We start from the raw sequence: 22,084 nt of genomic DNA, 5'->3' as shown, positions 1-22,084 counted from the left end.
GGCTATGTCACTAGAAAGCAGGACACTGCCTGGGGTAACTCTGGGGGTCTGACCTTAGAGCCTGTGATTTGAGCCAAATCTGGAGAGATGGCCACCAAGCCAGAACTCTGTGCAGAGACCAAGTGCTATGGGGCAGGGGGCTGGGCCGGGGATTGCTGGAGGCTGACATTCATCAGAAGACTGGGGGAGGGAGGGCAGGACCCAGAGGAGGAGATATGAGGATGGAAGCCTGAGCCTAGGGACTCTCAGAGCCCATGAAAGTCTTAGGAGTCTGTAATCCAGCCTTGTGAGCAGCCTGCTCATGACACTGGATATTCTAAGCCAGGGGTCCTCAACCTAGTCCGTGGTCTGTTAGGAACCAGGCTGCACAGCAGGAGGTGAGCAGCAGGCAGTGGAGCAAAGCTTCATCTGTATTTACAGCCGCTCCCCATGGCTCGCATTACCACCCAAGCTCCACCTCCTGTTAGCTCAGCAGCAGCATTAGATTCTCATGGGAGTGTGAACCCTATTGTGAACAGTGCATGTGAGGGATCCAGGTTGCATGCTCCTTATGAGAAACAAATGCCTGATGATCCGTCACTGTCTCCCATCATCCCGAGAGGATGGTCTAGTTGCAAGAAAACAAGCTCAGGGCTCCCACTGATTCTACATTATGGTGAGTTATGTAATTATTTCATTATGTATTACAACATAATAATAGAAATGAACTGCACACTAAGTGTAATGTGCTTGAATCATCCCAAAACCATCCTCCCGCCTCCATCTGTGGAAAAATTGTCTTCCACAAAACTGGTCCCTTGTGCCAAAAAGGTTGGGGACTGCTATTTTTTTTTTCTTTCTGAGACAGAGTTTTGCTCTTGTTGCCTAGGCTGGAGTCCAATGGCGCTATCTTGGCTCACCACAACCTCTGCCTCCTGGGTTCAAGCGATTCTCCAGCCTCAGCCTCCCGAGTAGCTGTGGCTACAGGCATGCGCCACCACACCCGGCTAATTTTGTATTTTTAGTAGAGACAGAGTTTCTCCATGTTGGTCAGGCTGGTCTTGAACTCCCGACCTCAGGTGATCCGCCCGCCTTGCCCTCCCAAAGTGTTGGGGATTACAGGCGTGAGCCACCGAGCCCGGCCAGGGACTGCTGTTCTAAGCCACAGCGGGCTGAGGGCAGAGCTGGTGTGAGAGCGTTCAAGCTTAGGCAGCAAATTAAACAGTAAAATGGAGCCGTATCTCGAATCAAGTCTATTTTTTTTCCAAAAGCAGGTATATTCCTGAAACGTCTATTTTTTTTTTAATCTGAAAAACAACTTTACTTTAAAAATTATCTGGCCACCAGAAGCTCATCTGCTTCACCTCTGGCAACGCCCTATAGTCCTCTCACACAAAGACAATTCTTCCAAAGTGACAAAAATCTAACCCGCAAACTGTTTCCAAGCGAATGCATTTTTCACAAATGCTGAATCTAACATTATAAAGTGTATATATCATGTATAGAAGCATTTAATTAAACATTTACTTTTATTTTGCAGCTTTCCTTTTGTGTTTTGTGAATTTTTTAGTTTTTTAGGTCTCAAACATTTTCACAGACCCACGCTGCAGGGGTGTTTTTAGGGGACTGGGGGCTCCCAATTATGTACTCGGGATGTTCCCGGGGGTCCTGCCTCGGTGGACCCAAGCGCACAGACCCCAGGCACGAAGGATAGAGGAGCTGCCCCACGCCCTCAAATACTCAGCCAGGGCTGGAGAATCCTTAGTCAATTCACAAAGGGGGAAACTGAGTGGCAAAGGGCACCCAGGAGGTCACCGTTGGAGGCCCCCCGGGTTCAACCTAGGAGCTGCAGGCCGACACTGGCCAGGGCGCGGGCCCCTCGCCGCCCTCGGTCGGAACCGCCGGCCGCAGCTCCAGGGTTGCGACCGTTACCCCACGGAGCCCCCGCCTCCCCGCAGGGAACACTCGGCACCTGGTACTTCTCCATGGGCTCTCCGGGGGACCCTGGGCCTCGCTCCCCCTGCGTGGGGCGCCTGCGATTGGATCCTGGCCCAAGCATGATCAGTAGCGACCGCGTACGGGTGAGCGTCCACCCCTGGCCCCACCCCGCGTGGGTCAGTGGGACCCGCGGGACCCTCCCCGCCCGAACGGCGCCCTCGAGGCACTCAGGCGTCCCTCCCGCGCGCTGGCCCCAGACCCCCAGGTCCTCGCCCCCTTAAAAGGGACGCGTTCCGCCGGGCCGGGAGGGATGGCAGGGCCTGCGCGCGGCGGGCGGGGCCTCCAGCGTGAGAGGCGTGGCGTCGAGCGCGGCGGGCGTGGCTTCGAGCGGAAGGGTCGGGAGACTGGGGATGGCGCGTGGCCCCTTTAAGACGCGCCGGGGCGGGCCCGGGCGGCGCGCGGCCCCTTTAAGGCTTGGCCTACGTGGCAGCCGCTGGAGCCGCAGCCGACGCGGAGCCGCAGCCGACGCGGAGCGAGGCCGGCCGCCGGGCACTTCCTGTGGAGGCCGCAGCGGGTGCGGGCGCCGACGGGGGAGAGCCAGCGAGCGAGCGAGCGAGCCGAGCCGTGCCTCCCGCCGTCGCCATGGGCCAGAACGACCTGATGGGCACGGCCGAGGACTTCGCCGACCAGGTGCGGCCTGCGGGCTCCTCCCCCGGCCCCGGTCCCGACCCAGGCCGCCCGGGCCGCTCCGGAGTCGGCCTCCCAGCGAGGGCGCCAGGCCCGGGCCGCCCCCTGACTCCTTGTTCCCACAGAGGGACCCCCCGCCCGGGCCCTCTGTCCCGGCTGAACAGCCCCAAACCCGGCCTGCGGGCCCAGTCTCCCCTGCCCGCTGGGCCGCTCCCGGAGCCCGGGCCTCGGCGCCCTGCCTGGCTAGCCGCCCCCACCCTCCAGCCAGCCCGGGGCGCGGGCTGTGGGGGTTTCTTCCCGGGCCGGCGGCGCGAGTCCTGGCGTTGGGTCGGGTCTGAGGCTCGCGGGGAGCGCCTCGGCGTTTGGAGCTGCTGGGGGGGTCCCCGCACGTTTTTCCTCTCACTGGGGCTCCCGGAGGCGGGCTGGGAGCTCGGGGACGAACGGGGGCCGGGGGTCCTCCCAGAGGAAAGGGGGCGCGCTGGCGTGCGCCCCAGCTACAGGAAGCCACAGCACTTTTTCCTTTTCTCTTTCCCAGATGTGCTGGACTCTTGGGGTCCCTTTGACCCTGTCTGCTTGTCTCCCTCCCCGTTTGGACTCTGCCCTGGGCTGGATTGAGTGGGGACCTGTACACAGCCTGGGAGGAGGGGAAGCCTATCTCCCTGATAGTCTCCTTCCAGAAGTGTCCAGGTGGCATTCTGAGCAACAGGGAAGCCTTTGAAACAGGCGGTTGGGTAACTGTTGAGAGCATTCGGAAACTGGGTGGACAGGATCCGATCCTACAAAGTGAAGGGACACAACTCCCTTCCCTCTTTCTTGATTAAGCTTGACAAAACAAAAAAACAAAACAAAAGGTGGTGGTGGTTACGCAGATTTATGCCTTTTACTTCTAAAAGAATCCCGTTATGTCGACAAATTAACAGCCTTATCCCCGCAGGGAGAGCCTTGTGTGGCCCACTTGCCGTTTTTTCCTCGGTTTACTTAATGTGTTCGTGTGGCTTTGCTAGAGTTTTAAGTAGTGATGGTTAAATTTTTAAATTTTTCTGGAGGTGGTAGTGAGTCATCAAACTCTGAGGCCTAGACTTATTGGAAGGCTTGTATATGTGTGGTTTAAAAAAAAAAGAAGAGAGTAAGTGACCGTTTTCTGATCAGCTATTGAGCTCTTCCGTTCCTCCTGGGGGGTGATCTCTTTCTAGTGTGACCTCACCATCGGTTCTCATTGCAACACTTTCTGTGAGCCAATATTTTAAATTTGGGGGGAAAAAGTAATCAACTTGACGAAGCATTTTTTTCCCTAAGATTCTGATTTTGTGCTTAAAGACACAATTTTATTTGTTTATTTATTTTTATTTATTTATTTTTTCTTCGAGATGGTGTTTTGACCTTGTTGCCCAGGCTGGAGTGCAATGGTGTGATCTCAGCACACCACAACCTCCAGCTCCTGGGTTCAAGCGATTCTCCTGCCTCAGCCTCCCGAGTAGCTGGGATTACAGGCATGCACCGTCACACCCAGTTAATTTTGTATTTTTTTTTTTTTTTTAGTAGAAACAGGGTTTCTCCATGTTGGTCAGGCTGGTCTCGAACTCCTGACCTCAGGTGGTCTGCCCACCTCGGCCTCCCAAAGTGCTGGGATTACAGGCGTGAGCCACGGCACCCAGCCTTTAAAGACACAATTTTAAAAACAATTCATATCAAAAGCTCTCAAGAACCAGGTAGACCTTTTAGGTTTGTCAGTTTTCATTGACATAATTTATAGTGACCCATTTATATTTCTCCAAGTCGCAACTCCCTAAGAAGATGGCTCCTCATAGCTGAGGGAAGGATGAGAGCTACCTACACTGGCTCTTTGTCCTGGAAAACCTGGATTTGCAAGTGAATTTCATAACCAAATCTAGATCAAATGTCTCCAGTCAAGCTGCTGCCCACTAGCAAATGACAGACTCTCCTATTGACAAAAAAAAGTTCCCAGTGTCTTCACATACTGTTTTCTCCTTCTTCTTTTTTTTTTTTTTTTTGAGACAGAATTTCGCTCAGGCTGGAGTGCAATGGTGCGATCTCGGCTCACTGCAACCCCCGCCTCCCGGATTCAAGCAATTCTCCTGCCTCAGCCTCCCGAAGTAGCTGGGATTACAGGCGCCTGCCACCACGCCCAGCTAATTTTTTTGTATTTTTAGTTGAGACGGGGTTTCCCCATGTTGGCCAGGCTGGTCTCGAACTCCTGACCTCAGGTGGTCCGCCTGCCTTAGCCTCCCAAAGTGCTGGGATTACAGGCGTGAGCCACCCTGCCCCGCCTTTTCTTCATGTTTTGTTATTATGTTTTTTTTGGAGACAGAGTCTTACTTTGTCACCCAGGCTGGAGTGCAATGGCGCAATCTCATCTCACTGCAACCTCCGCCTCCCGGGTTCAAGCTATTCTCCTGCCTCAGCCTCCTGAGTAGCTGAGATGACAGGCGCACGCCACCACGCCCCGCTAATTTTTGTGTTTTTAGTAGAGACAGCGTTTTGCCATGTTGTCATGTTGTCCAGGCTGGTCTCAAACACCTGACCTCCGGTGATCCGCCTTGTCCTCCCTAAAGTTCTGGGATTACATGCATGAGCCACTGCGCCCAGCCTTCATCATGTATTCTGTTGTGTTTTAAATGAAAGAAGCAGTAGCTTGGAACTGGAAAGGCTCTTGAGGGGGCACAGAGTCGACCTCTCCCAGGTTACTGAGGGGAGGCCAAACCTGCTCAGGCTCCTAGACTTGCCTGTGACCAAGACCAAGAAAAGCCGGGTCTTGGTCCCCAGCGCCCCCAGCCCCTGGTGTTGCTCTTCTGGCACAAGTCAAGGGAAGAGCACTAGCGGGTGAAGGGGCTGCTCACATACAAAACCCAAGTGGGTTAGGACCATATCTGTAAGGCAGCGCAGGCTGCCGCCGTCAGATGATCTCCTTAGAGTCCGCCTAGGTGGTGGCAGAGCATGGCTGCGGGAGCTTCCATGCCCTTTTGTGGGGAGCTTGGGAGGGCAGCGACTTGTACTCGCCCAAACCCCAATCAGACAGATGCAGGCAAGTAAACAGGGTTCGAAGTCAAAATATGGCTTCTTGTGGACAGAATCTGACCAAGCCCAGATGGGGCTTTGTTTCTCTTTATCCACATAGTACTTAAAGCTGCCAGACCAGCCTTTTACATGAAAATGACCTAATTTGAAGCCGATAGAGGATTACCATGGAAGTCACTGATCAGATAAAGTGACACATCCATTTTTTCACATCTTCAGAAAATAAGAGCAAAACTGAAGTGACAAGATTTGACCAGAAAGTGTGGGCTGCTGAAAGCAAGACCTAAGTAAGCTTAGTTTCCCAGGCCCAGTGTCTTCCAATATTATAACAATGACATTAAGTCTTTCACTGGGCCGGGTCCATGATAGACATTCCTTTTGTGAACTTCTTGACTGCAGGAGGTTGGCTAGAGCGTCTCCATCTTCAGATGGGCAGAGGGAGGTTGGCTGGCCGCACTGGCTTGTGGTGGCCTGGAGACTGAGTCCGCATCCTGTTACCCCAAAGGCTGGGTTCCTCACTGCTTGCTTGACTGTGATCTTTCCTTCTGGCCTGCAGAGGCTGGTTCACGGGGACGAGCAGTCTGGTTAGTTTCTGCTGGCAGGCTCCCCACAGTTGCATCTCTTGTCTCTCTGCCTCTGGCATCAAGCTCCTTGATCTGGCAGCCAGGGACAGTGTCCTCTTGCTCCCGGGAGCCATGCTCTGTAGAAACTGCTGAGACGTGCTCTATGCAGGAGCTGGGCATTTGGAAGCCATGGGAAGGGGCCAGAAACTAATGAACTCAGCAATCCAAACTAATGTCCATGCCTGCAGCTGCTCCTCATTGCTTATTAGACGCTCTGCAAAATGTAGCTTCTAAGCAGTTTATACCCATAAACAGCAATATTAGCACTTAATGGGTTCTGCCTGGTGGCTCATCACCAAGGTGACAGAAAAGCTGCATGGGGCCTTCCTCTCCAGTGTGACCTTTGGTGTTTTTAACCTGTCCTCAAGAGTGGCAGAGCTAGTCCTGGGCCCTAGGAGCTGGCCTGGGCCCTAGTTGAAGTGCTGGGGAAGCAAGGATAGGCCTGAGGACCCCTGAACCTGCAGGTGGCACAAGCACTGTGAGGCTCCTGATGAACACCGTGCTGGTGACTGGTGTGGCAAAGTCCTGGTGACAGTGGCAGGCTCTGTCATACCCTGCCCTATATCATGAAGGAGTGGGGAGAGAAGGCAAAGAGGAGCTGACTCACTTTTCTTTGTGCGATGATCTTAACGGGAGGTTAAAACTCACTCTTGAGGGGAGTGCGGGCGAGGAGCAGAGGAGGTTGTGGTTAGCGGGGCTCCTCCCAGAACGTGGGGCCCAGTCGTTCTCAGTTACGTCTTTCCTATAGTTGGGATTTTGATCACACAGTTTTTTAGTAAAGCCAGGCCATCATCTCCCACGTTGGGCTGGCAACATCTTTTCTGGCCCTGCAGGGTGCGGTGTGAACCTATAGAGCAGCACGGGAGCGGGGCTCGGGGGAAGTTCTGGAGCTGCAGTGAGCCAGTGAGCTCGAGCCAGCTCCGACAGGCTGATGTGAGGGAAGCCGCTGGGCCGCAGATGCTTGTTTCTAGGATGTGTGGGACCTGAGTTGGGCTTTGAACGAGGCAGCCCCAGTCCTTGGTGATCAAGGAAATCTGACCTGCCTTTTTCGTCGATGTTCTCATTCACCACGAATTTGCAAGCTGCTTTCCTCAATTTCTTTCTGTCCTGAGTGTGAAGAGAAAGTGGAGTTTTCTGTGTGGCGTGGGAGCTGCAGGTGGCTGTGACAGTGATCACTGGATGCCCAGGAAGTCATCTCAGGGTGGATATAATTAATTACGTTTCTAAAATCCCCTTCAGTCGTCTAAAATAACCACCCCTTTGAGAGAAATCTCAGTCTTCCTGTTAAGCCCCTCAGATGCTGTCACTGCTTATGAACCATATCCTGCTTGATGGCGCAGTTCTCGGAGAGACTTAATGAGAAGCTTGGCCACAGAGGTGAGCTAACTGTGTCATCTTCTTCCTGCAGCCCGCCAGGTCAACAGCCACCTCTGGCTCTGCTGTCGCAGTCCTGTAATGGGGGGGAGGGGGACTGTCACAAGTTTTATGTGCTCGCCGTGTTTACACAGGTCACCTGTGTGCTGGCTACCAGCAATGGCCTTAGTGCCTGCAGTGAGGCTGCTCTCGTCTGTCCTGGGGTGCTGTGTGTCCTGCCTGTGTTGGGGGCTCTTCTCTGCTGTGCTGAGGGGACACTGGCTCTGGGACGTGTTCTAGAGTGGCATGACATGGTTCCAGTGGCCAAGTTGAAGTAGTTGTGACCAACATGCATGTAGGAAATAAGGTTAATGTTGGGCCTTGTCTTTAAACGTGGCTTTTTCAGCGTTCAGTCCAAACAGATGCTCATTAAATGGTGGCCGGTTTAAAGGAGACTGCATCAGCCTGACTTCAGCCTTCAGTGTGGACCAGGCTTGCCTTTGAAAACCAGTACAGCCAAGCAGTAGGTGTGCTCAGTTCAGAAGGCAGTACCTAAATTTTTGCATATTTTTCCCCAAAGCCAAGAGCTGTGTCTGTTTCGTCACCATGTTTGCGCAGGGAAGGAGGTGTGAATTGCCTGTCCCACCTTCTCTCTCTTTTTTGCTCTTTAATCCTCTTGACCCAGACACTCAAATTAAGAGTCGCAGACTCATCAAAGAGACTTTTAAACACTGCCTCAGTCTCGTGGGCTGTGCACGTAGATGAGCATGTTAAATGCAGGTCCTGCAACTGGGGGAGGCTTAGACCGCAGCACATGGCTGGGCTGGTTTGCTCATCTCAGGCCAGTGAGTGGCTCACAGCTCTCATTTTAGAAGCAAGTCAGAACACCTCTGGTGTCTGTCTTGGGTGTGGATTGCAGTCTACCTCTCTGCTGCTGTTGGGGTCCACGCCCCACACCCACACCCCGCCCTGGGAGTCCCACCACGGCTCCGTCTCATCTCAGAGGTCTGGACAGCCTCCTGTTGAGCTCTTCCTTCCCAGTGGTTGCTTTTCCCCAGGTTCAGATGAGATAAAGGCTTGTGTCCTTGCTGGGGCTTCCCAGCTGGGCCACGATGTGAGGCCATTCCTTGAGAGCAGTGGCACATCGTGTGCCATGGTGGTGTGCTTTCTCTCTTCCATGGAATATGGGTGATTACACTGTTGCTGGGCATTTAGAGAGCAACGAGGCCATGAGGCAGAACCTGGGGAGGGTGTGTGGCGTCACCTTTCCCACCACCCAGTGTGATACAGGTTGCGTCACACTGTGTACATGGGCATCTTGTGCTGGTTCTCTGCATTGGCCCTAAAATTCACAGGGGAGTATTTGGGGCCTTTTTAAAAATAAAAAGTGAAACAAGGTCTTCCTCCTAGTAAAGTTGGAAAGCATATTACCAACCATTAGTTCAGGTGGCCTCACTCTACTGTAGGATAGTAGAGACACTCTCAAAAAAGTAACTGGGCGTGTCCAGGTCACACAGTGTGCTGGCTGGACGGTACCAGGGCAGGATGAGATCACAGGGCCTCAGAACCTCCACCTGCACTTCATCTCCCAAACCCATTTGGTGATTCTCTGGGTATCTGTCGGTCACTGTGATTTCTCCCATCACTTCCGTGGAGTCAAAGGCTGAGTAAATGTGTGCAGAACTGACACTGCAGGATGCAGTGGGTTTGGGGAGAATGGCCACCTGGCTTCGTAATCTCTACCTCCGTTCTCTGCCACATGGGAGCCAATCTGCAGTGCTGACCTAGTCAGGGCCCCGCCTGACAGGCTGGAGGGTGACCTGAACACCCAGGGGCGTGGTAACTGAGATGGGCAGCTTCAGCAGTGTCTAGGACTTTGAAGCAACTTTAAAAAATGCTGAAAAATAAGAAACACGCACATCTTCTTTTGTTCCAACAGTAGGTTTAGTCAGCCCTAGGAGGCCTGTGCAGCTGACGTTCGCTCGCCTCCCGTGGGGGTCAGCCTCTCGGGTGCTCTTTAGACTCTGGCTTCCCAACATGCGTTCGTGGATGGGTCCCCTGATCTTTCTCCGAAGGACTTGCTGTGTTACAGTATTTCTTTCACTTTATATCTCAGTTTTGCATGGGTGATAAGAGAAAAGTGCATGGGGTGAACCTGCGTGACATTTGTACCTGGCATCCGATAGTGCATGTTGGCTACCTAACCCAGCTGTCATAAATGACCTGACTCACAGCACAGCAGGAAGTCATAAATGTTTTCTTTCCCTTTGACATTTGACAGTGATTTCACACACTTGCGTTTCATTGCTGTTGAAACAGCTGTCCATCCCATTTGTTAGTGTGTTTTAATTTGCTCGAGATTATGCAGGCTTTGACAAAATCCCAGCACTTTCTAGCCATTAGCAGTACCAGCTTCATGCTGCGCTGACAGTTGCTGCACACACAGTCCCCACGTCAGATCCTGAGCTTGCAGGGGAGAGCTCCGTCGGGCCGGGAAGCGCCAGCCCTGGTTTGCAACAGCACACATGCGCTGTCCAGAGCCTGGGGCTTCCTCCTGCTGCTCTGGAGATTTTCGGATAACTGTAAACGTGATCTTACTATTCAGTCAACCATGTGGCCCTCTAGGCATGGCACCCTGGCTGTCACCTAAGCCAACCCTTGTTCTGTCAGGGTACTCTGGGCGTCACTGGGCAGGCTGGGAGGTCCAGGCCCTTGGCACCTCAGCCATGTGTGACCTGCAGGCTGGGGTCAAGTCTTGGCATTGCACCATCAGGTCTGCGAAGCCTAGGGGAACCCCTTCCCACTGGGTTTAATATAGCCATTTGTAAGGTGAGGGGTTGGACCAGAGCAGCGGAGATGCCTGGCAAAGTGCAGCGGTGCCTCAGGAGGGAGGCTGCTGCTGGCATGTCGTGGGCAGACATGTCATGCGTCATAGCCTGCAGCACCCAGGATGACCCACGGCAAAGAGTGGCCTGGCCTCAGATGCCAGTAGTGCTGAGGTGGAGAAACGTTGGATAGATGACCTCTAAGTGCCTTTTCAGATGTCATTCTGTGATTCCAACTTGTAAATGCCTTTGACCGAAAAGAGCAGCTCTGTGTCTTGTGGCAGTGCCACCTTGGAAGACTGTAGTTGCCTGCCGAGGCACTGGGGGAAATCACGGTAGCAGAGTGTTAGGGCTGCTGCCCTATAGGATCTGCCCCAGAGGGCCTAACGTCAAGTCATGCATCTCCGGGACTGATCCTTGGATTGTTGCATGTGTCCAGACTCACAGGGTAGCGCTCAGGAGCAAGCACTGAGAGCCCTCTAGTCTGCCCTGGGAAGGCACCGGGGCTGACAAGAGCTCTTGCCTTCCACAGCGTCTGTTCCTCACACACCCCGCCCAAGGACGTGCCGGGCAGTGGCCTGGTGCTCCCCGCCGCAGCCACCTCACCCTTGGGTTTCTGTGGCCCTGCAGTTCCTCCGTGTCACAAAGCAGTACCTGCCCCACGTGGCGCGCCTCTGTCTGATCAGCACCTTCCTGGAGGACGGCATCCGTATGTGGTTCCAGTGGAGCGAGCAGCGCGACTACATCGACACCACCTGGAACTGCGGCTACCTGCTGGCCTCGTCCTTCGTCTTCCTCAACTTGCTGGGACAGCTGAGTGAGTGGCTCTGCGGGTGGTCAGGATTCACTGGGCGTCTTGTTCCATGATTGTTAGCAGTTGGGAGGCTGTGTGTGAACTTGGGGGTCTCCTGGACTGCTGTCCCCCCTCCATTCCCCTCTTCTCCAGCTCAGCTGTGCCAGGCCGGCTCTGCAAGCCTTGGTGGGGACGCTTTGTCTCTAGCCCTGAGCTCACTGCTTTAGAGCTTGCTAAGGAAATAGGACATGGTCCCTGTCAGGGACCCAAAGCAGGAGATGCTGGAGTCTGGCTGGCACTCCACAGTAGAGCAGTTAATTGCCTACCTCAGGTGGGTGGCTGACTTGGGAGCTGATTGTGGGAAACAGCCTATTCTTTATGACGGCAAGGGCTCCACTTTCTGGTGTTTGTGATAAGTCTCGTCAGCTTACCATGTGTGGTCCTTGCCTATCATTAATTCTTCCAGAAGTTGTCTTTTGCTTGGGTAGGTGGTTTGGCTGCCTCTGGACCTAAGGGCCAGGTGAGGTAGCAGTGTATCAAGACAGTGCTCCCCGCTGGCACCCACCCTCAGGCCCCCTAACCCTTGTCCTTCTCTCCAGCTGGCTGCGTCCTGGTGTTGAGCAGGAACTTCGTGCAGTACGCCTGCTTCGGGCTCTTTGGAATCATAGCTCTGCAGGTACACGGGCCGCGTGGTCGGGGCTCCCTTCTCTTTGCTCTGGTGGAGCAGAGCTTCTGAAAAGACATCCTTGAGGGATCAGTGTCACTCCCCCTTCAGCCCCCTGCATGTCTCTGACTGCCTGGAGCTCCTTTCTCTTCTGGGGAAGTCGTGAGCCCAAGCAGGGCTGTAGAGGCAGGTCATTCGGTACTGGGCCATCTTTTGTCCCATTTCTATGATTACCGTGACAAGGGAAGTCTCGAGCTTGGCTGCAGCCAGGATGCTGTCTTGTTATCACGTTGCTTCATAAAGAAGAATACTTGGTTATTCAGAATGAAATGCTGGGAACAGAATATCTGAATCCACATCAGTGGTCTCAGAATCACTTTGTTCTCTGGAACATCATAGCACATTTCTTGAGAAATACAGAACCACATTTTTGAGCTTAGATCTGTCCACGGTCTCCTACAATGGTTTTGTGTGTTTTAGACTCCAGCTGACATTGGAGAGACGGCCTAATGTATTATGAAGTCTGTGGAAATGCCTTTGGAAAGGCTGAGACTCAAGTATCTCTCTCTTCTTTCCCCTCAGACGATTGCCTACAGCATTTTATGGGACTTGAAGTTTTTGATGAGGTATGTGCATTCTGGTTGGTTTTAGTCGGTTTTAGTATACGCTCCTCCTACAGGTTGAACATTGCAAATCCAAAGTCTGAAATGCTCCAAAATGGGAAAAATCTTGGGCACCAACATGACGCTCAAAGGAAGTGCTCATTGGAGCATTTCAGGTTTTGGATTTTCAGATTTGGGATGCTCAGCCAATAAGTATATAATGCAAATGTACCAAAATCTGAAACACTTTGGGTCCTAAGCATTTCAGGTTAGGGATACTCAATCTGTATTTCTAAACTCAGTTAACTATTGGTTTGAGTAGACTTCTCTGGGTCTAAACCAAGCTTGTCCAGCCTGTGGTCCACGGGGTGAACACGGCCCAACACAAACTCATAAACTTTCTTAAAACATTGAGAGTTTTTTTTGTGATTTTTAAGTTTTATTTTTTTAGCTCATCAGCTATCATTAGCATTAGTGTATTTTATGTGTGGCCAAGACAGTTCTTCCAGGGTAGCCCAGGGAAGCCAAAAGATTGGACCCCCCTGTCTAAATTGTGCCTCTTAGAAACAGGTTCTGAAGAGGATGTTGCAGAGCCCCTAGAATAGTAGAGACTGAAGCCGTCTCTTCTGACCCTTATTTCACGGGTGTGGGGACTCAGGGTCTGAGTGGAGGACAGACCTGACCACGGGGACCCAGCTGGTCAACACTGGAGCTGTGACTAGGACTCGGTTGTGTGTTCAGGTAGCCTGTCACTGTTGAGTTGTAAAGATACCTCTGTCTCTTGAGCTATGTAAGGTTTTACATGAGTGTAACTCGAGTCTGAGGTCCTGTGCACATGCCTGCCTGGTCCTGCTTGGCAGATCACTGGGTTTGGAGAAAGGGAAGTAAGGGCCTTATACTGGCAGCAAGGTCTCCCTGCACCTGGTCTCACAGACAGGCCAGATCCTGGTGAGGCTTAGCTTCCAGCCCACATATCTGTTCCTCAGGAACCTGGCCCTGGGAGGAGGCCTGTTGCTGCTCCTAGCAGAATCCCGTTCTGAAGGGAAGAGCATGTTTGCGGGCGTCCCCACCATGCGTGAGAGCTCCCCCAAACAGTACATGCAGCTCGGAGGCAGGGTCTTGCTGGTTCTGATGTTCATGACCCTCCTTCACTTTGACGCCAGCTTCTTTTCTGTAAGTATTCCTACTTGCCTGAACCGGTCTGGTTTCCTGTCCTTTAGAGAGAATGCTGTCCCTCCCCCACCCCCTCCCTGCTCACCCCTCCCTGGTTGGGTACTAACCACAGCCTGGGGGAGCTGCTCAAATGGAGCAAACTTTTTTTTTTTTTTTTGAGACGGAGTCTCGCTCTGTCCCCCAGGCTGGAGTGCAGTGCGTGATCTCGGCTCACCGCAAGTTCCACCTCCCGGGTTCACGCCATTCTCCTGCCTCAGCCTCCCGAGCAGCTGGGACTACAGGCGCCTGCCAACACGCCTGGCTAATTTTTTGTATTTTTAGTAGAGACAGGGTTTCACCGTGTTAGCCAGGATGGTCTCGATCTCCTGACCCCTCGTGATCTGCCTGTCTCAGCCTCCCAAAGTGCTGGTATTACAGGCGTGAGCCACCGTGCTCGGCGGAGCAAACTTTTTGATCCCATTAAAACAGACCAAAACATTGTCAATCTCTTGTGTGTCAAGCCTTCTTTCCAGCAAGTGAAGGCCAGAACCTCTGACCTTGGTGGAGTGTGCTTGGCCCTTGGTTGGCCAAGGCTCTCCACCCGGGCTCCCCTTACTCTTCTTTCTTTCCTCACTGTTCGTATCTTTCTCAAGTAATTCCTGTGTGTCAGGTGTCAGGGGCAGGCCTCCAGGAGCTTCCAGAGCACACCTCCGGAGCTGACTGAGAGCCCTGGCCGGGTAGTGTCCAGGAAGAGCTCCTGGCGCCATGGAGAGAGAAGAGAGGATGTTTCTGGCCTGGATGGCTGGGTGGGCCAAGAAGCACTTGGGAATTTAGTTATGGATTAGAGATTCATCTTGGTAAATCACAGCCTGTTACTAGTTGGGAACTTCAGTCTTCCCCAAACCTTCCACATTTCAAAGCTGGTGCTTTATTGCCTCCTGCCTCCCCCCGGCTTTTATCTCCCTACTTGCACCAGCAGCCGTCTCAGCAGTAGCTACATCAGCCTGATGGATAGAGACTTCATGACATGCAGCAGCTGGAACTTTTGTTTATAAAGCATCTCTGTTCCTCACGTTTATTTTGAATTTCTTACGTTTCAACCTATGCAGATTGTCCAGAACATCGTGGGCACAGCTCTGATGATTTTAGTGGCCATTGGTTTTAAAACCAAGCTGGCTGCTTTGACTCTTGTTGTGTGGCTCTTTGCCATCAACGTATATTTCAACGCCTTCTGGACCATTCCAGTCTACAAGCCCATGCATGACTTCCTGAAATACGACTTCTTCCAGACCATGTCGGTGATCGGGGGCTTGCTCCTGGTGGTGGCGCTGGGCCCTGGGGGTGTCTCCATGGATGAGAAGAAGAAGGAGTGGTAACAGTCACAGATCCCTACCTGCCTGGCTAAGACCCGTGGCCGTCAAGGACTGGTTCGGGGTGGATTCAACAAAACTGCCAGCTTTTATGTATCCTCTTCCCTTCCCCTCCCTTGGTAAAGGCACAGATGTTTTGAGAACTTTATTTGCAGACACACCTGAGAATCGATGGCTCAGTCTGCTCTGGAGCCACAGTCTGGCGTCTGACCCTTCAGTGCAGGCCAGCCTGGCAGCTGGAAGCCTCCCCCACGCCGAGGCTTTGGAGTGAACAGCCCGCTTGGCTGTGGCATCTCAGTCCTATTTTTGAGTTTTTTTGTGGGGGTACAGGAGGGGGCCTTCAGGCTGTACTGTGAGCAGACGCATTGGTATTATCATTCAAAGTAGTCTCCCTCTTATTTTTAAGTTTACATTTTTAGCGGAAACTACTAAATTATTTTGGGTGGTTCAGCCAAACCTCAAAACAGTTAATCTCCCTGGTTTAAAATCACACCAGTGGCTTTGATGTTGTTTCTGCCCCGCATTGTATTTTATAGGAATAGTGAAAACATTTAGGGACACCCAAAGAATGATGCAGTATTAAAGGGGTGGTGGAAGCTGCTGTTTATGATAAAAGTCATCGGTCAGAAAATCAGCTTGGATTGGTGCCAAGTGTTTTATTGGGTAACACCCTGGGAGTTTTAGTAGCTTGAGGCAAGGCGGAGGGGCAAGAAGTCCTTGGGGAAGCTGCTGGTCTGGGTGCTGCTGGCCTCCAAGCTGGCAGTGGGGAGGGCTAGTGAGACCGCACAGGGGTAGCCCCAGCAGCAGCACCCTGCAAGCCAGCCTGGCCAGCTGCTCCTTGGACCAGCTTGCGGAGCCGCAGCCGCTGTGGGCAGGGGGTGTGGCAGGAGCTCCCAGCACTGGAGACCCACGGACTCAACCCAGTTACCTCACATGGGGCCTTTTCTGAGCAAGGTCTCGAAAGCGCAGGCCACCTGGCTGAGCAGCACCGCCCTTTCCCAGCTGCACTCGCCCTGTGGACAGCCCCGACACACCACTTTCCTGAGGCTGTCGCTCAGATTGTCCGTTTGCTATGCCGAATGCAGCCAAAATTCCTTTTTACAATTTGTGATGCCTTACCGATTTGATCTTAATCCTGTATTTAAAGTTTTCTAACACTGCCTTATACTGTGTTTCTCTTTTTGGGGGGAGCTTAACTGCTTGTTGCTCCCTGTCGTCTGCACCATAGTAAATGCCACAAGGGTGGTTGAACACCTCTGGCCCCTAGACCTATCTGGGGACAGGCTGGCTCAGCCTGTCTCCAGGGCTGCTGTGGCCCAGCCCCGAGCCTGCCTCCCTCTTGGCCTCTTGTCTGTTGGCTCTGCAGGGCAGGGGTGAGGCAGGTTTCTGCTCATAAGTGCTTTTGGAAGTCACCTACCCTGAGGAGGGGGCACCTTTTTAACACAGCCGAGCTAGTCCCAATGCGTTTGCAAATCTTCCCCTGGTAGCCTACTTCCTTACCCCCGAATATTGGTAAGATCGAGCAATGGCTTCAGGACATGGGTTCTCTTCTCCTGTGATCATTCAAGTGCTCACTGCATGAAGACTGGCTTGTCTCAGTGTTTCAACCTCACCAGGGCTGTCTCTTGGTCCACACCTCGCTCCGTTAGTGCCGTATGACAGCCCCCATCAAATGACCTTGGCCAAGTCACGGTTTTTCTGTGGTCAAGGTTGGTTGGCTGATGGGTGGAAAGTAGGGTGGACCAAAGGAGGCCATGTGAGCAGTCAGCACCAGTTCTGCACCAGCAGCGCCTCTATCCTAGTGGGTGTTTCTGTTTCTCCTGGCCCTGGGTGGGCTAGGGCCTGATTCGGGAAGATGCCTTTGCAGGGAGGAGAGGATAAGTGGGATCTACCAATTGACTTTGGCAAAACAATTTCTAAGATTTTTTTGCTTTATGTGGGAAACAGATCTAAATCTCATTTTATGCTGTATTTTATATCTTAGTTGTGTTTGAAAACGTTTTGATTTTTGGAAACACATCAAAATAAATAATGGCATTTGTTGTATGCAGTGTGATCCTATAGCGTTGCCCAGCCTGAATGGGGCTCCCCTCAGGATGCCAGTAAGCGAGGTTACTTCTCTAGGCTTCTCTGAAGACCACTCAGAAGCCATGTCCAGAGAGAATTAGTCCCTCAGAGTCCCTGCTGCTTCCTGGGTGTGGGGGACAGACTCCCTCAGCCCTGCCTTAGAGGGCAGCAGATGTCATGAGACAAGGATAAGTGGGTAGAGAAGACACTGGGGACAGCCGATCATTCAGAGGACACACGGCTTGATCAGGAGCGGGGGAAATATCTGAAGGCTTTCTCGAAACTTCACGGCATGTGCTTTTATTAACCTGGCTGTTTACAGGAGCTGAAGCTCTTGGGTTTGCGGTGATGACTCTTGAACTTCTTTTTCAACGAGCCCAACTGCTTCTGTGGGATAAACAAAATTCTGATTACTGAGCCTTTCTGATCCCATGGAGAAGGGGCCCTGGAGTGCAGGGCTCTCCCCACCCGCACAGCCTCAGAGGTGTCGGTCAAATACCCACAGAGGCTTTCTCCACCCCCGTTTCCTTAACAGCTGCAGGATTAGACCCCGCTCAGCAGGGCCTCAGAGGAGCGCAGTGCAGTGCCACACACTCATTAGGACCTTGTCCTCTTTTGGCCTTGGTCCTGCTTATCTACCAAAGGCAGGGAAGTCCACTCCTGCCCTGATGGCAAAGGCAAAGGTGGTGGCTAGTAATCAGGTCCCTGTGCCCAGGGGTAAGGACAAACACGCCACAGCTCATAGTCTGAGGTAGGAGGGTGTCCTCACAAACCAGTGGTCTTGACCGTGGTCCACAGAGCCTGGCTTCCACAAGGGGCTGGCTGGGAAGCAATGGTAGGCACTCACGGCCTTCCGCCAGCCAGCGGCCTCAGCTTCTATGGTTCTTGTGTGTTGTTGGCTTGGGATTTCACTTGTGAAAAAGGTTCAGTTTTCTTTTTTTAAACAAATGGAAAACCATCACTAGGGGAAGCCATTGCCACACTAACAGAGTGGAGGTGACAGCTCACCTTCCCGTGCTTCTGGACCAGCCCTCGGTACACGGTCGTCTCTCTCCTGCCCTCATCAGTGGCCTTCTCTCTTCGGGGCTTTGCCTTCTCATCCTCTTCGTCTGTCAAAAAGTCATCGGTGCCATCCCCATCCTCCGTGCTTCCAAGGTCCTTTCTGGTGAATAGCTCAGCTGGGAGGAACACAGGGATTGGCTGACAGTTATTTTAGGCTGAGTTCGCCACCACCTTTGCAGGGGAGGCAGCACCACAGTCTGCTCCCTGCTGACAGGAGAGGGTCAGGGAGAAGCAGGGGCTGTTCTGCTTACGTGGGTACAGGTCTGTCATGCTGTCATCACTTGCAGCTCCCCCCTCATCACTGGATGTGGGCTCCCAGAAGGCTTCCCGCGGGCGAGGCCCATCACCGTCCATCTGGTCCTCCCTCCTCCTCCTCCTCCGGTGCACCAGGCAGGCAGGCACGTACTCCACCCCTTGCTTCTGACATTCTTCATCTGGGAGATAAGCCAGCACGTGCTGGGTACATCCACATCCCCCACGGTCCTCTGGGCCACAGCTAACCTATGAGGCCTGCACTCGGCCAGGGCCCCACAGCCCCACCTCCCTAGACAAAAACCAGAGCAGCTGCTGGGTGCCTCAGCTCTGTTCCTACCAGGTGTGCAGGGAGGGTGGTGGGCCAGGGCTGCAGCCAAGAGGCAAGAAGATGGTACAGGTCTACGGGGCCTTTACCACCACTCATCCCCGATCTAGCCAGGCCTAGGAAGCCACGGCTAGGAGGGCACTGACCAGGCCCAAGGCCAACTGTGCCCCAGTGAGCTTGGCATGGCCTCTCAAAGGCAACTCGGGCTGGCAGTGATGCCACCCTCTCCCCAGCAGCCTGAAGTCCTCCCTCAGCACATGGGAGACCCCGTCCCAGAAGGCGGGGCTCAGTGGAGGTTGGCTGCCTGGCCTTTGCTGCCCCTTAGTGGGTGAGAACGGAGTTGGGACAAGGCTTCCATGGAAAGACCTCACTGGAGTCACCACTGTTGTCCCCTTGTATATTGGAGGGTCTGCTGGGGCTTGCCCTCCAGCCCAGCGCAGCTACCATCATCATCCCTCATGGGCTGCATGAGCCCTGCTGGGCCCTGGCCATTGATGTGGCGGCCCATCTCCAGGGCTGTTTCCCTTCTTGTCTCTGCCACCCACCCCCATGGCCATGCAGCAGCCTTGTCACCACCAGAACTTGAAGGCAGAGCCCCCTTACAGCCACGTTTGGACTTACATGGACCACTGCCTTGTAGTGACCTTGGTGCCCCAGTCCCATCTCAGCTCCACGGTCCACCATCATAACCATTCTTCATGGGAACCCCGTGGCCCCCTGCACTTAGAGCCTTCCTGCCCACCCCTGAGCAGCTAACACACTGGCTGGAAAAAGTCCAAGCCTCAGGCTGGCAGCCCTCGTGCCTGCAAGGCCTCTGCAAGGTGCCCGCCTTCTACTTGAGAAACCCTGGTCCTGCCTTCTCAATCCACACTCATGCTTCGGGAGGGCTGGACTGCCTCTCCGCACTCATCAGAAGCCCGTAGACGCATCTTCCCATCCGCAAACCAACCTGAATCTGTCCGCTCCAGCCTCTGTCCATTTCCCTCCTTAGCTGGACTCCAGAAAGGCCTTCTGGTGACCCAGCACCTGCCTAAGGCCGGACACTGCCCTCACGGGCTGCAGCCTACGCTCCACTCTAGCCAGGTGTCCCTGCCAAGCTTCAGGTGCCTCACCAAGGTTGCCAGGGGCCTCTATGTTATCAAATCTATCATTTCTCTGTCCTCATCTTCCCTTCAGTACCACGGGAGGACTTCCAGCCTCTTCCTGGGGCTCAGGACCAGGCCTCTCTCCCTTCTCTAAACTCTCGCCGGGTGCTCACCCAGATCCACAGCGCAACCATCTCCTTCATCCAGCACGGGTGTCCCTGTTTCAAAAGCCCGATACTTCCCTAATACACACCTTTCCTAATACAGCTCAAGCTTAAAACCTTCAAAGGGACTCTGAATTCTCCCCCCAAAACCCACCATCTTTTCCTGGATGACCGCAGTCAAGGGGTCCTCCCTTCTCAACCATACACACTGTCCATGCAGCCCCCGCCCAACCCTCTCCACACACCCACTGCAGTGCTCCTGGCCTGGCCTCTGGGTCATCTGGGCTGTGCACACTAGCCCAGCCAGTCCTTTGGAGCCTACCTCAGCCAACACATTTTTGCCTCAGACTTCCATGGACCCTGGCTTCTCCCTGGGGTGCTGTTCCCCCGACCCCACTGCCATCACATCCCTCCAGCCTCAGCCTCGAGCGAATCCCTCAGCGAGTCTCCCCAGCCCTCCTGTCTCCGCAAGCCCACCCCACATCCCTCGCCCAGTTTCTTTCACACCTCACATCGCCATGCACACTCACTCACTCCCGAGCCTGCTTCTGGCTCTGTGCCTGCCTGCACTAAAAGCTGTGGGGTCAGGGGCCATCATCCCTCTCTTCACTGTGCCAAAAACAGGCCTGGTGCATCAACACGGATCGCTGAAGGACGACCTGCCTTCAAGCACGCTCCATCTGGGGCAAGGCGGGCATGCACTCAGATGGCGATGCACTGACGGGGGTCCACTGGGACTTACATTTACACAGAGCTCGCTGGTACCGCCGGCCCTGGGTGTGCCTCAGCACGTGTTCTGGGCACTTGTTGATGTGCCGCAGGGTGAGTTTGCAGAACAACTGGTGCCTACAGAGCAGAGAGACCAAATTTGTAGGGACAGTTCACAGCAAGGATTCAGACTGGTGGCTGTGTCCTGGACTCATCCCTGGACGGTCTACCATGCGGCTTGGACATCGGGCTTTTAAAGGCTCCCAGAGCAATTCCACTCTGAAGCTGGGTGGGGAACCGTCTGACCCAGGCCGACTGCAGCCTCTTAATGTTTACCGGAAAAGCACGCATGGCAGCCTCACTGACTGCTCCAGGATGAGTTCATGCAAGACGATGGTTCCACCTGGAGCAAGGGCTCAATGAATGGAAACATCCTATCTCTGTTTTGACGATTATTACAAAGCCTAGCTCCCAGCTAAATCAAAGACCCCTTCTGGGGTCAAGGGAAGAACCCAACGCTGTTCACAACCTCAGGTGACAAATCACAAGCCTCTACTCATCTGTGAAGCAGCCACACCCCACAGGACAAACCTCAGGTGAGCAAACGAGCTCACCAAGACGCCTCGCCGCTGGGACCGCAGGTGATTTCAGCACCCGGGCGCCCACCTGGGTCCCAAGGCTCCCAACTCTGAAAGAGTAGGGGCTGCAGCACTGGCGGAGTCCTCAGGAGGAGGGGACTTTGGGGTTTACCACCCGGGACCTGTCCTCAGCAGAGCCCTCCCGGGAGGCTCCCTTAGAGGGGGCTCAGGCACCGGGGGGCACCAGCGGAGGGGCTGTCCTAATTGCCCTGGGCCTCCCCGCGCCGCCGCGGACCACCTACGGGTTCTTGGTGCTGGGCACGATGTGCGGCTCGAACTCTGCATAGTCGAAGGCCGGGGAGGCGCGGACCAGCCGCTGGTACTTTTTGCCGCGGGTGTAGACCTGGAGCTCCGGCAGGCGGCAGGGCAGCTCGTGACCCGTCAGGATGCACCTCACCTGCGGACGCGTGGGCGGGCAGGACGTCAGGAGGGCCAGGGCTCCGCTCCCTGGTGCCCCCTCCTGCCGCGCCCCCTTCCCTCTCCTCCCCTGACCCCGCCGCGCCCTCTCCCCTGCCCTCCCCTCTCTCCTGCTCTCCCCTCAGCCCCTCATCCCAACTGCGCCCTTCTCCGCCACTCCGTTCCCCTCCCGCGCTGCGAACCTTGCGGGCGTCCGTCTGGAGCCGCAGGCTCGGGTGCTCCCGTAGAAAGACCCGCACGTCGGCCGGCAACTCGCTCATGGCCGAGGCGCCCGCGGAGCAGCCCGGCGGAAGCCGCTCGCAGAACGTGGAGCCGGGGGCGGGGCTCTGGGCGGGACTCAG

At 54.2% G+C, this 22,084-nt stretch overlaps 3 protein-coding genes across 7 annotated transcripts in view; 1 reads left to right on the top strand and 2 right to left on the bottom strand.

Moving 5' to 3' along the window:
• The window catches only part of STKLD1 (serine/threonine kinase like domain containing 1), a 30,428-nt gene extending 28,136 nt beyond the window's left edge, over positions 1 to 2,292 (bottom strand). For all 5 annotated transcript variants that reach the window (XR_010130389.1, XM_019033142.4, XM_019033141.4 and 2 more), the window contains exon 1: positions 1,952 to 2,292. Coding sequence is in view for 4 of the 5 variants with exons in the window: in XM_019033142.4 (XP_018888687.4) it covers positions 1,952 to 2,038 (87 nt within the window). In the remaining variant the exon portion in view is untranslated. The remainder of the gene's footprint in view (positions 1 to 1,951) is intronic.
• On the top strand, positions 2,284 to 17,068 carry SURF4 (surfeit 4). Its single transcript, XM_004048806.5, has 6 exons — positions 2,284 to 2,607; positions 11,072 to 11,258; positions 11,834 to 11,910; positions 12,481 to 12,524; positions 13,487 to 13,673; positions 14,762 to 17,068. Exons 1-6 carry the CDS (start codon positions 2,560 to 2,562, stop codon positions 15,026 to 15,028), a joined length of 810 nt encoding a protein of 269 aa, XP_004048854.1. The 5' UTR covers positions 2,284 to 2,559; the 3' UTR covers positions 15,029 to 17,068.
• SURF2 (surfeit 2) lies at positions 14,762 to 22,076 on the bottom strand. Its single transcript, XM_004048812.5, has 6 exons — positions 21,926 to 22,076; positions 21,569 to 21,723; positions 20,723 to 20,826; positions 18,403 to 18,585; positions 18,098 to 18,267; positions 14,762 to 17,476 (listed from the first exon to the last, which is right to left on the bottom strand). Exons 1-6 carry the CDS (start codon positions 22,001 to 22,003, stop codon positions 17,393 to 17,395), a joined length of 774 nt encoding a protein of 257 aa, XP_004048860.5. The 5' UTR covers positions 22,004 to 22,076; the 3' UTR covers positions 14,762 to 17,392.
• Between the last annotated feature and the right edge of the window lie 8 nt (positions 22,077 to 22,084).

Source organism: Gorilla gorilla, chromosome 13, assembly GCF_029281585.2.
Source record: "Gorilla gorilla gorilla isolate KB3781 chromosome 13, NHGRI_mGorGor1-v2.1_pri, whole genome shotgun sequence".
Lineage (NCBI taxonomy): Eukaryota > Metazoa > Chordata > Mammalia > Primates > Hominidae > Gorilla > Gorilla gorilla.
Note: the sequence above shows the minus strand (reverse complement) of the source record. Positions and strands in the feature narration are given on the sequence as shown.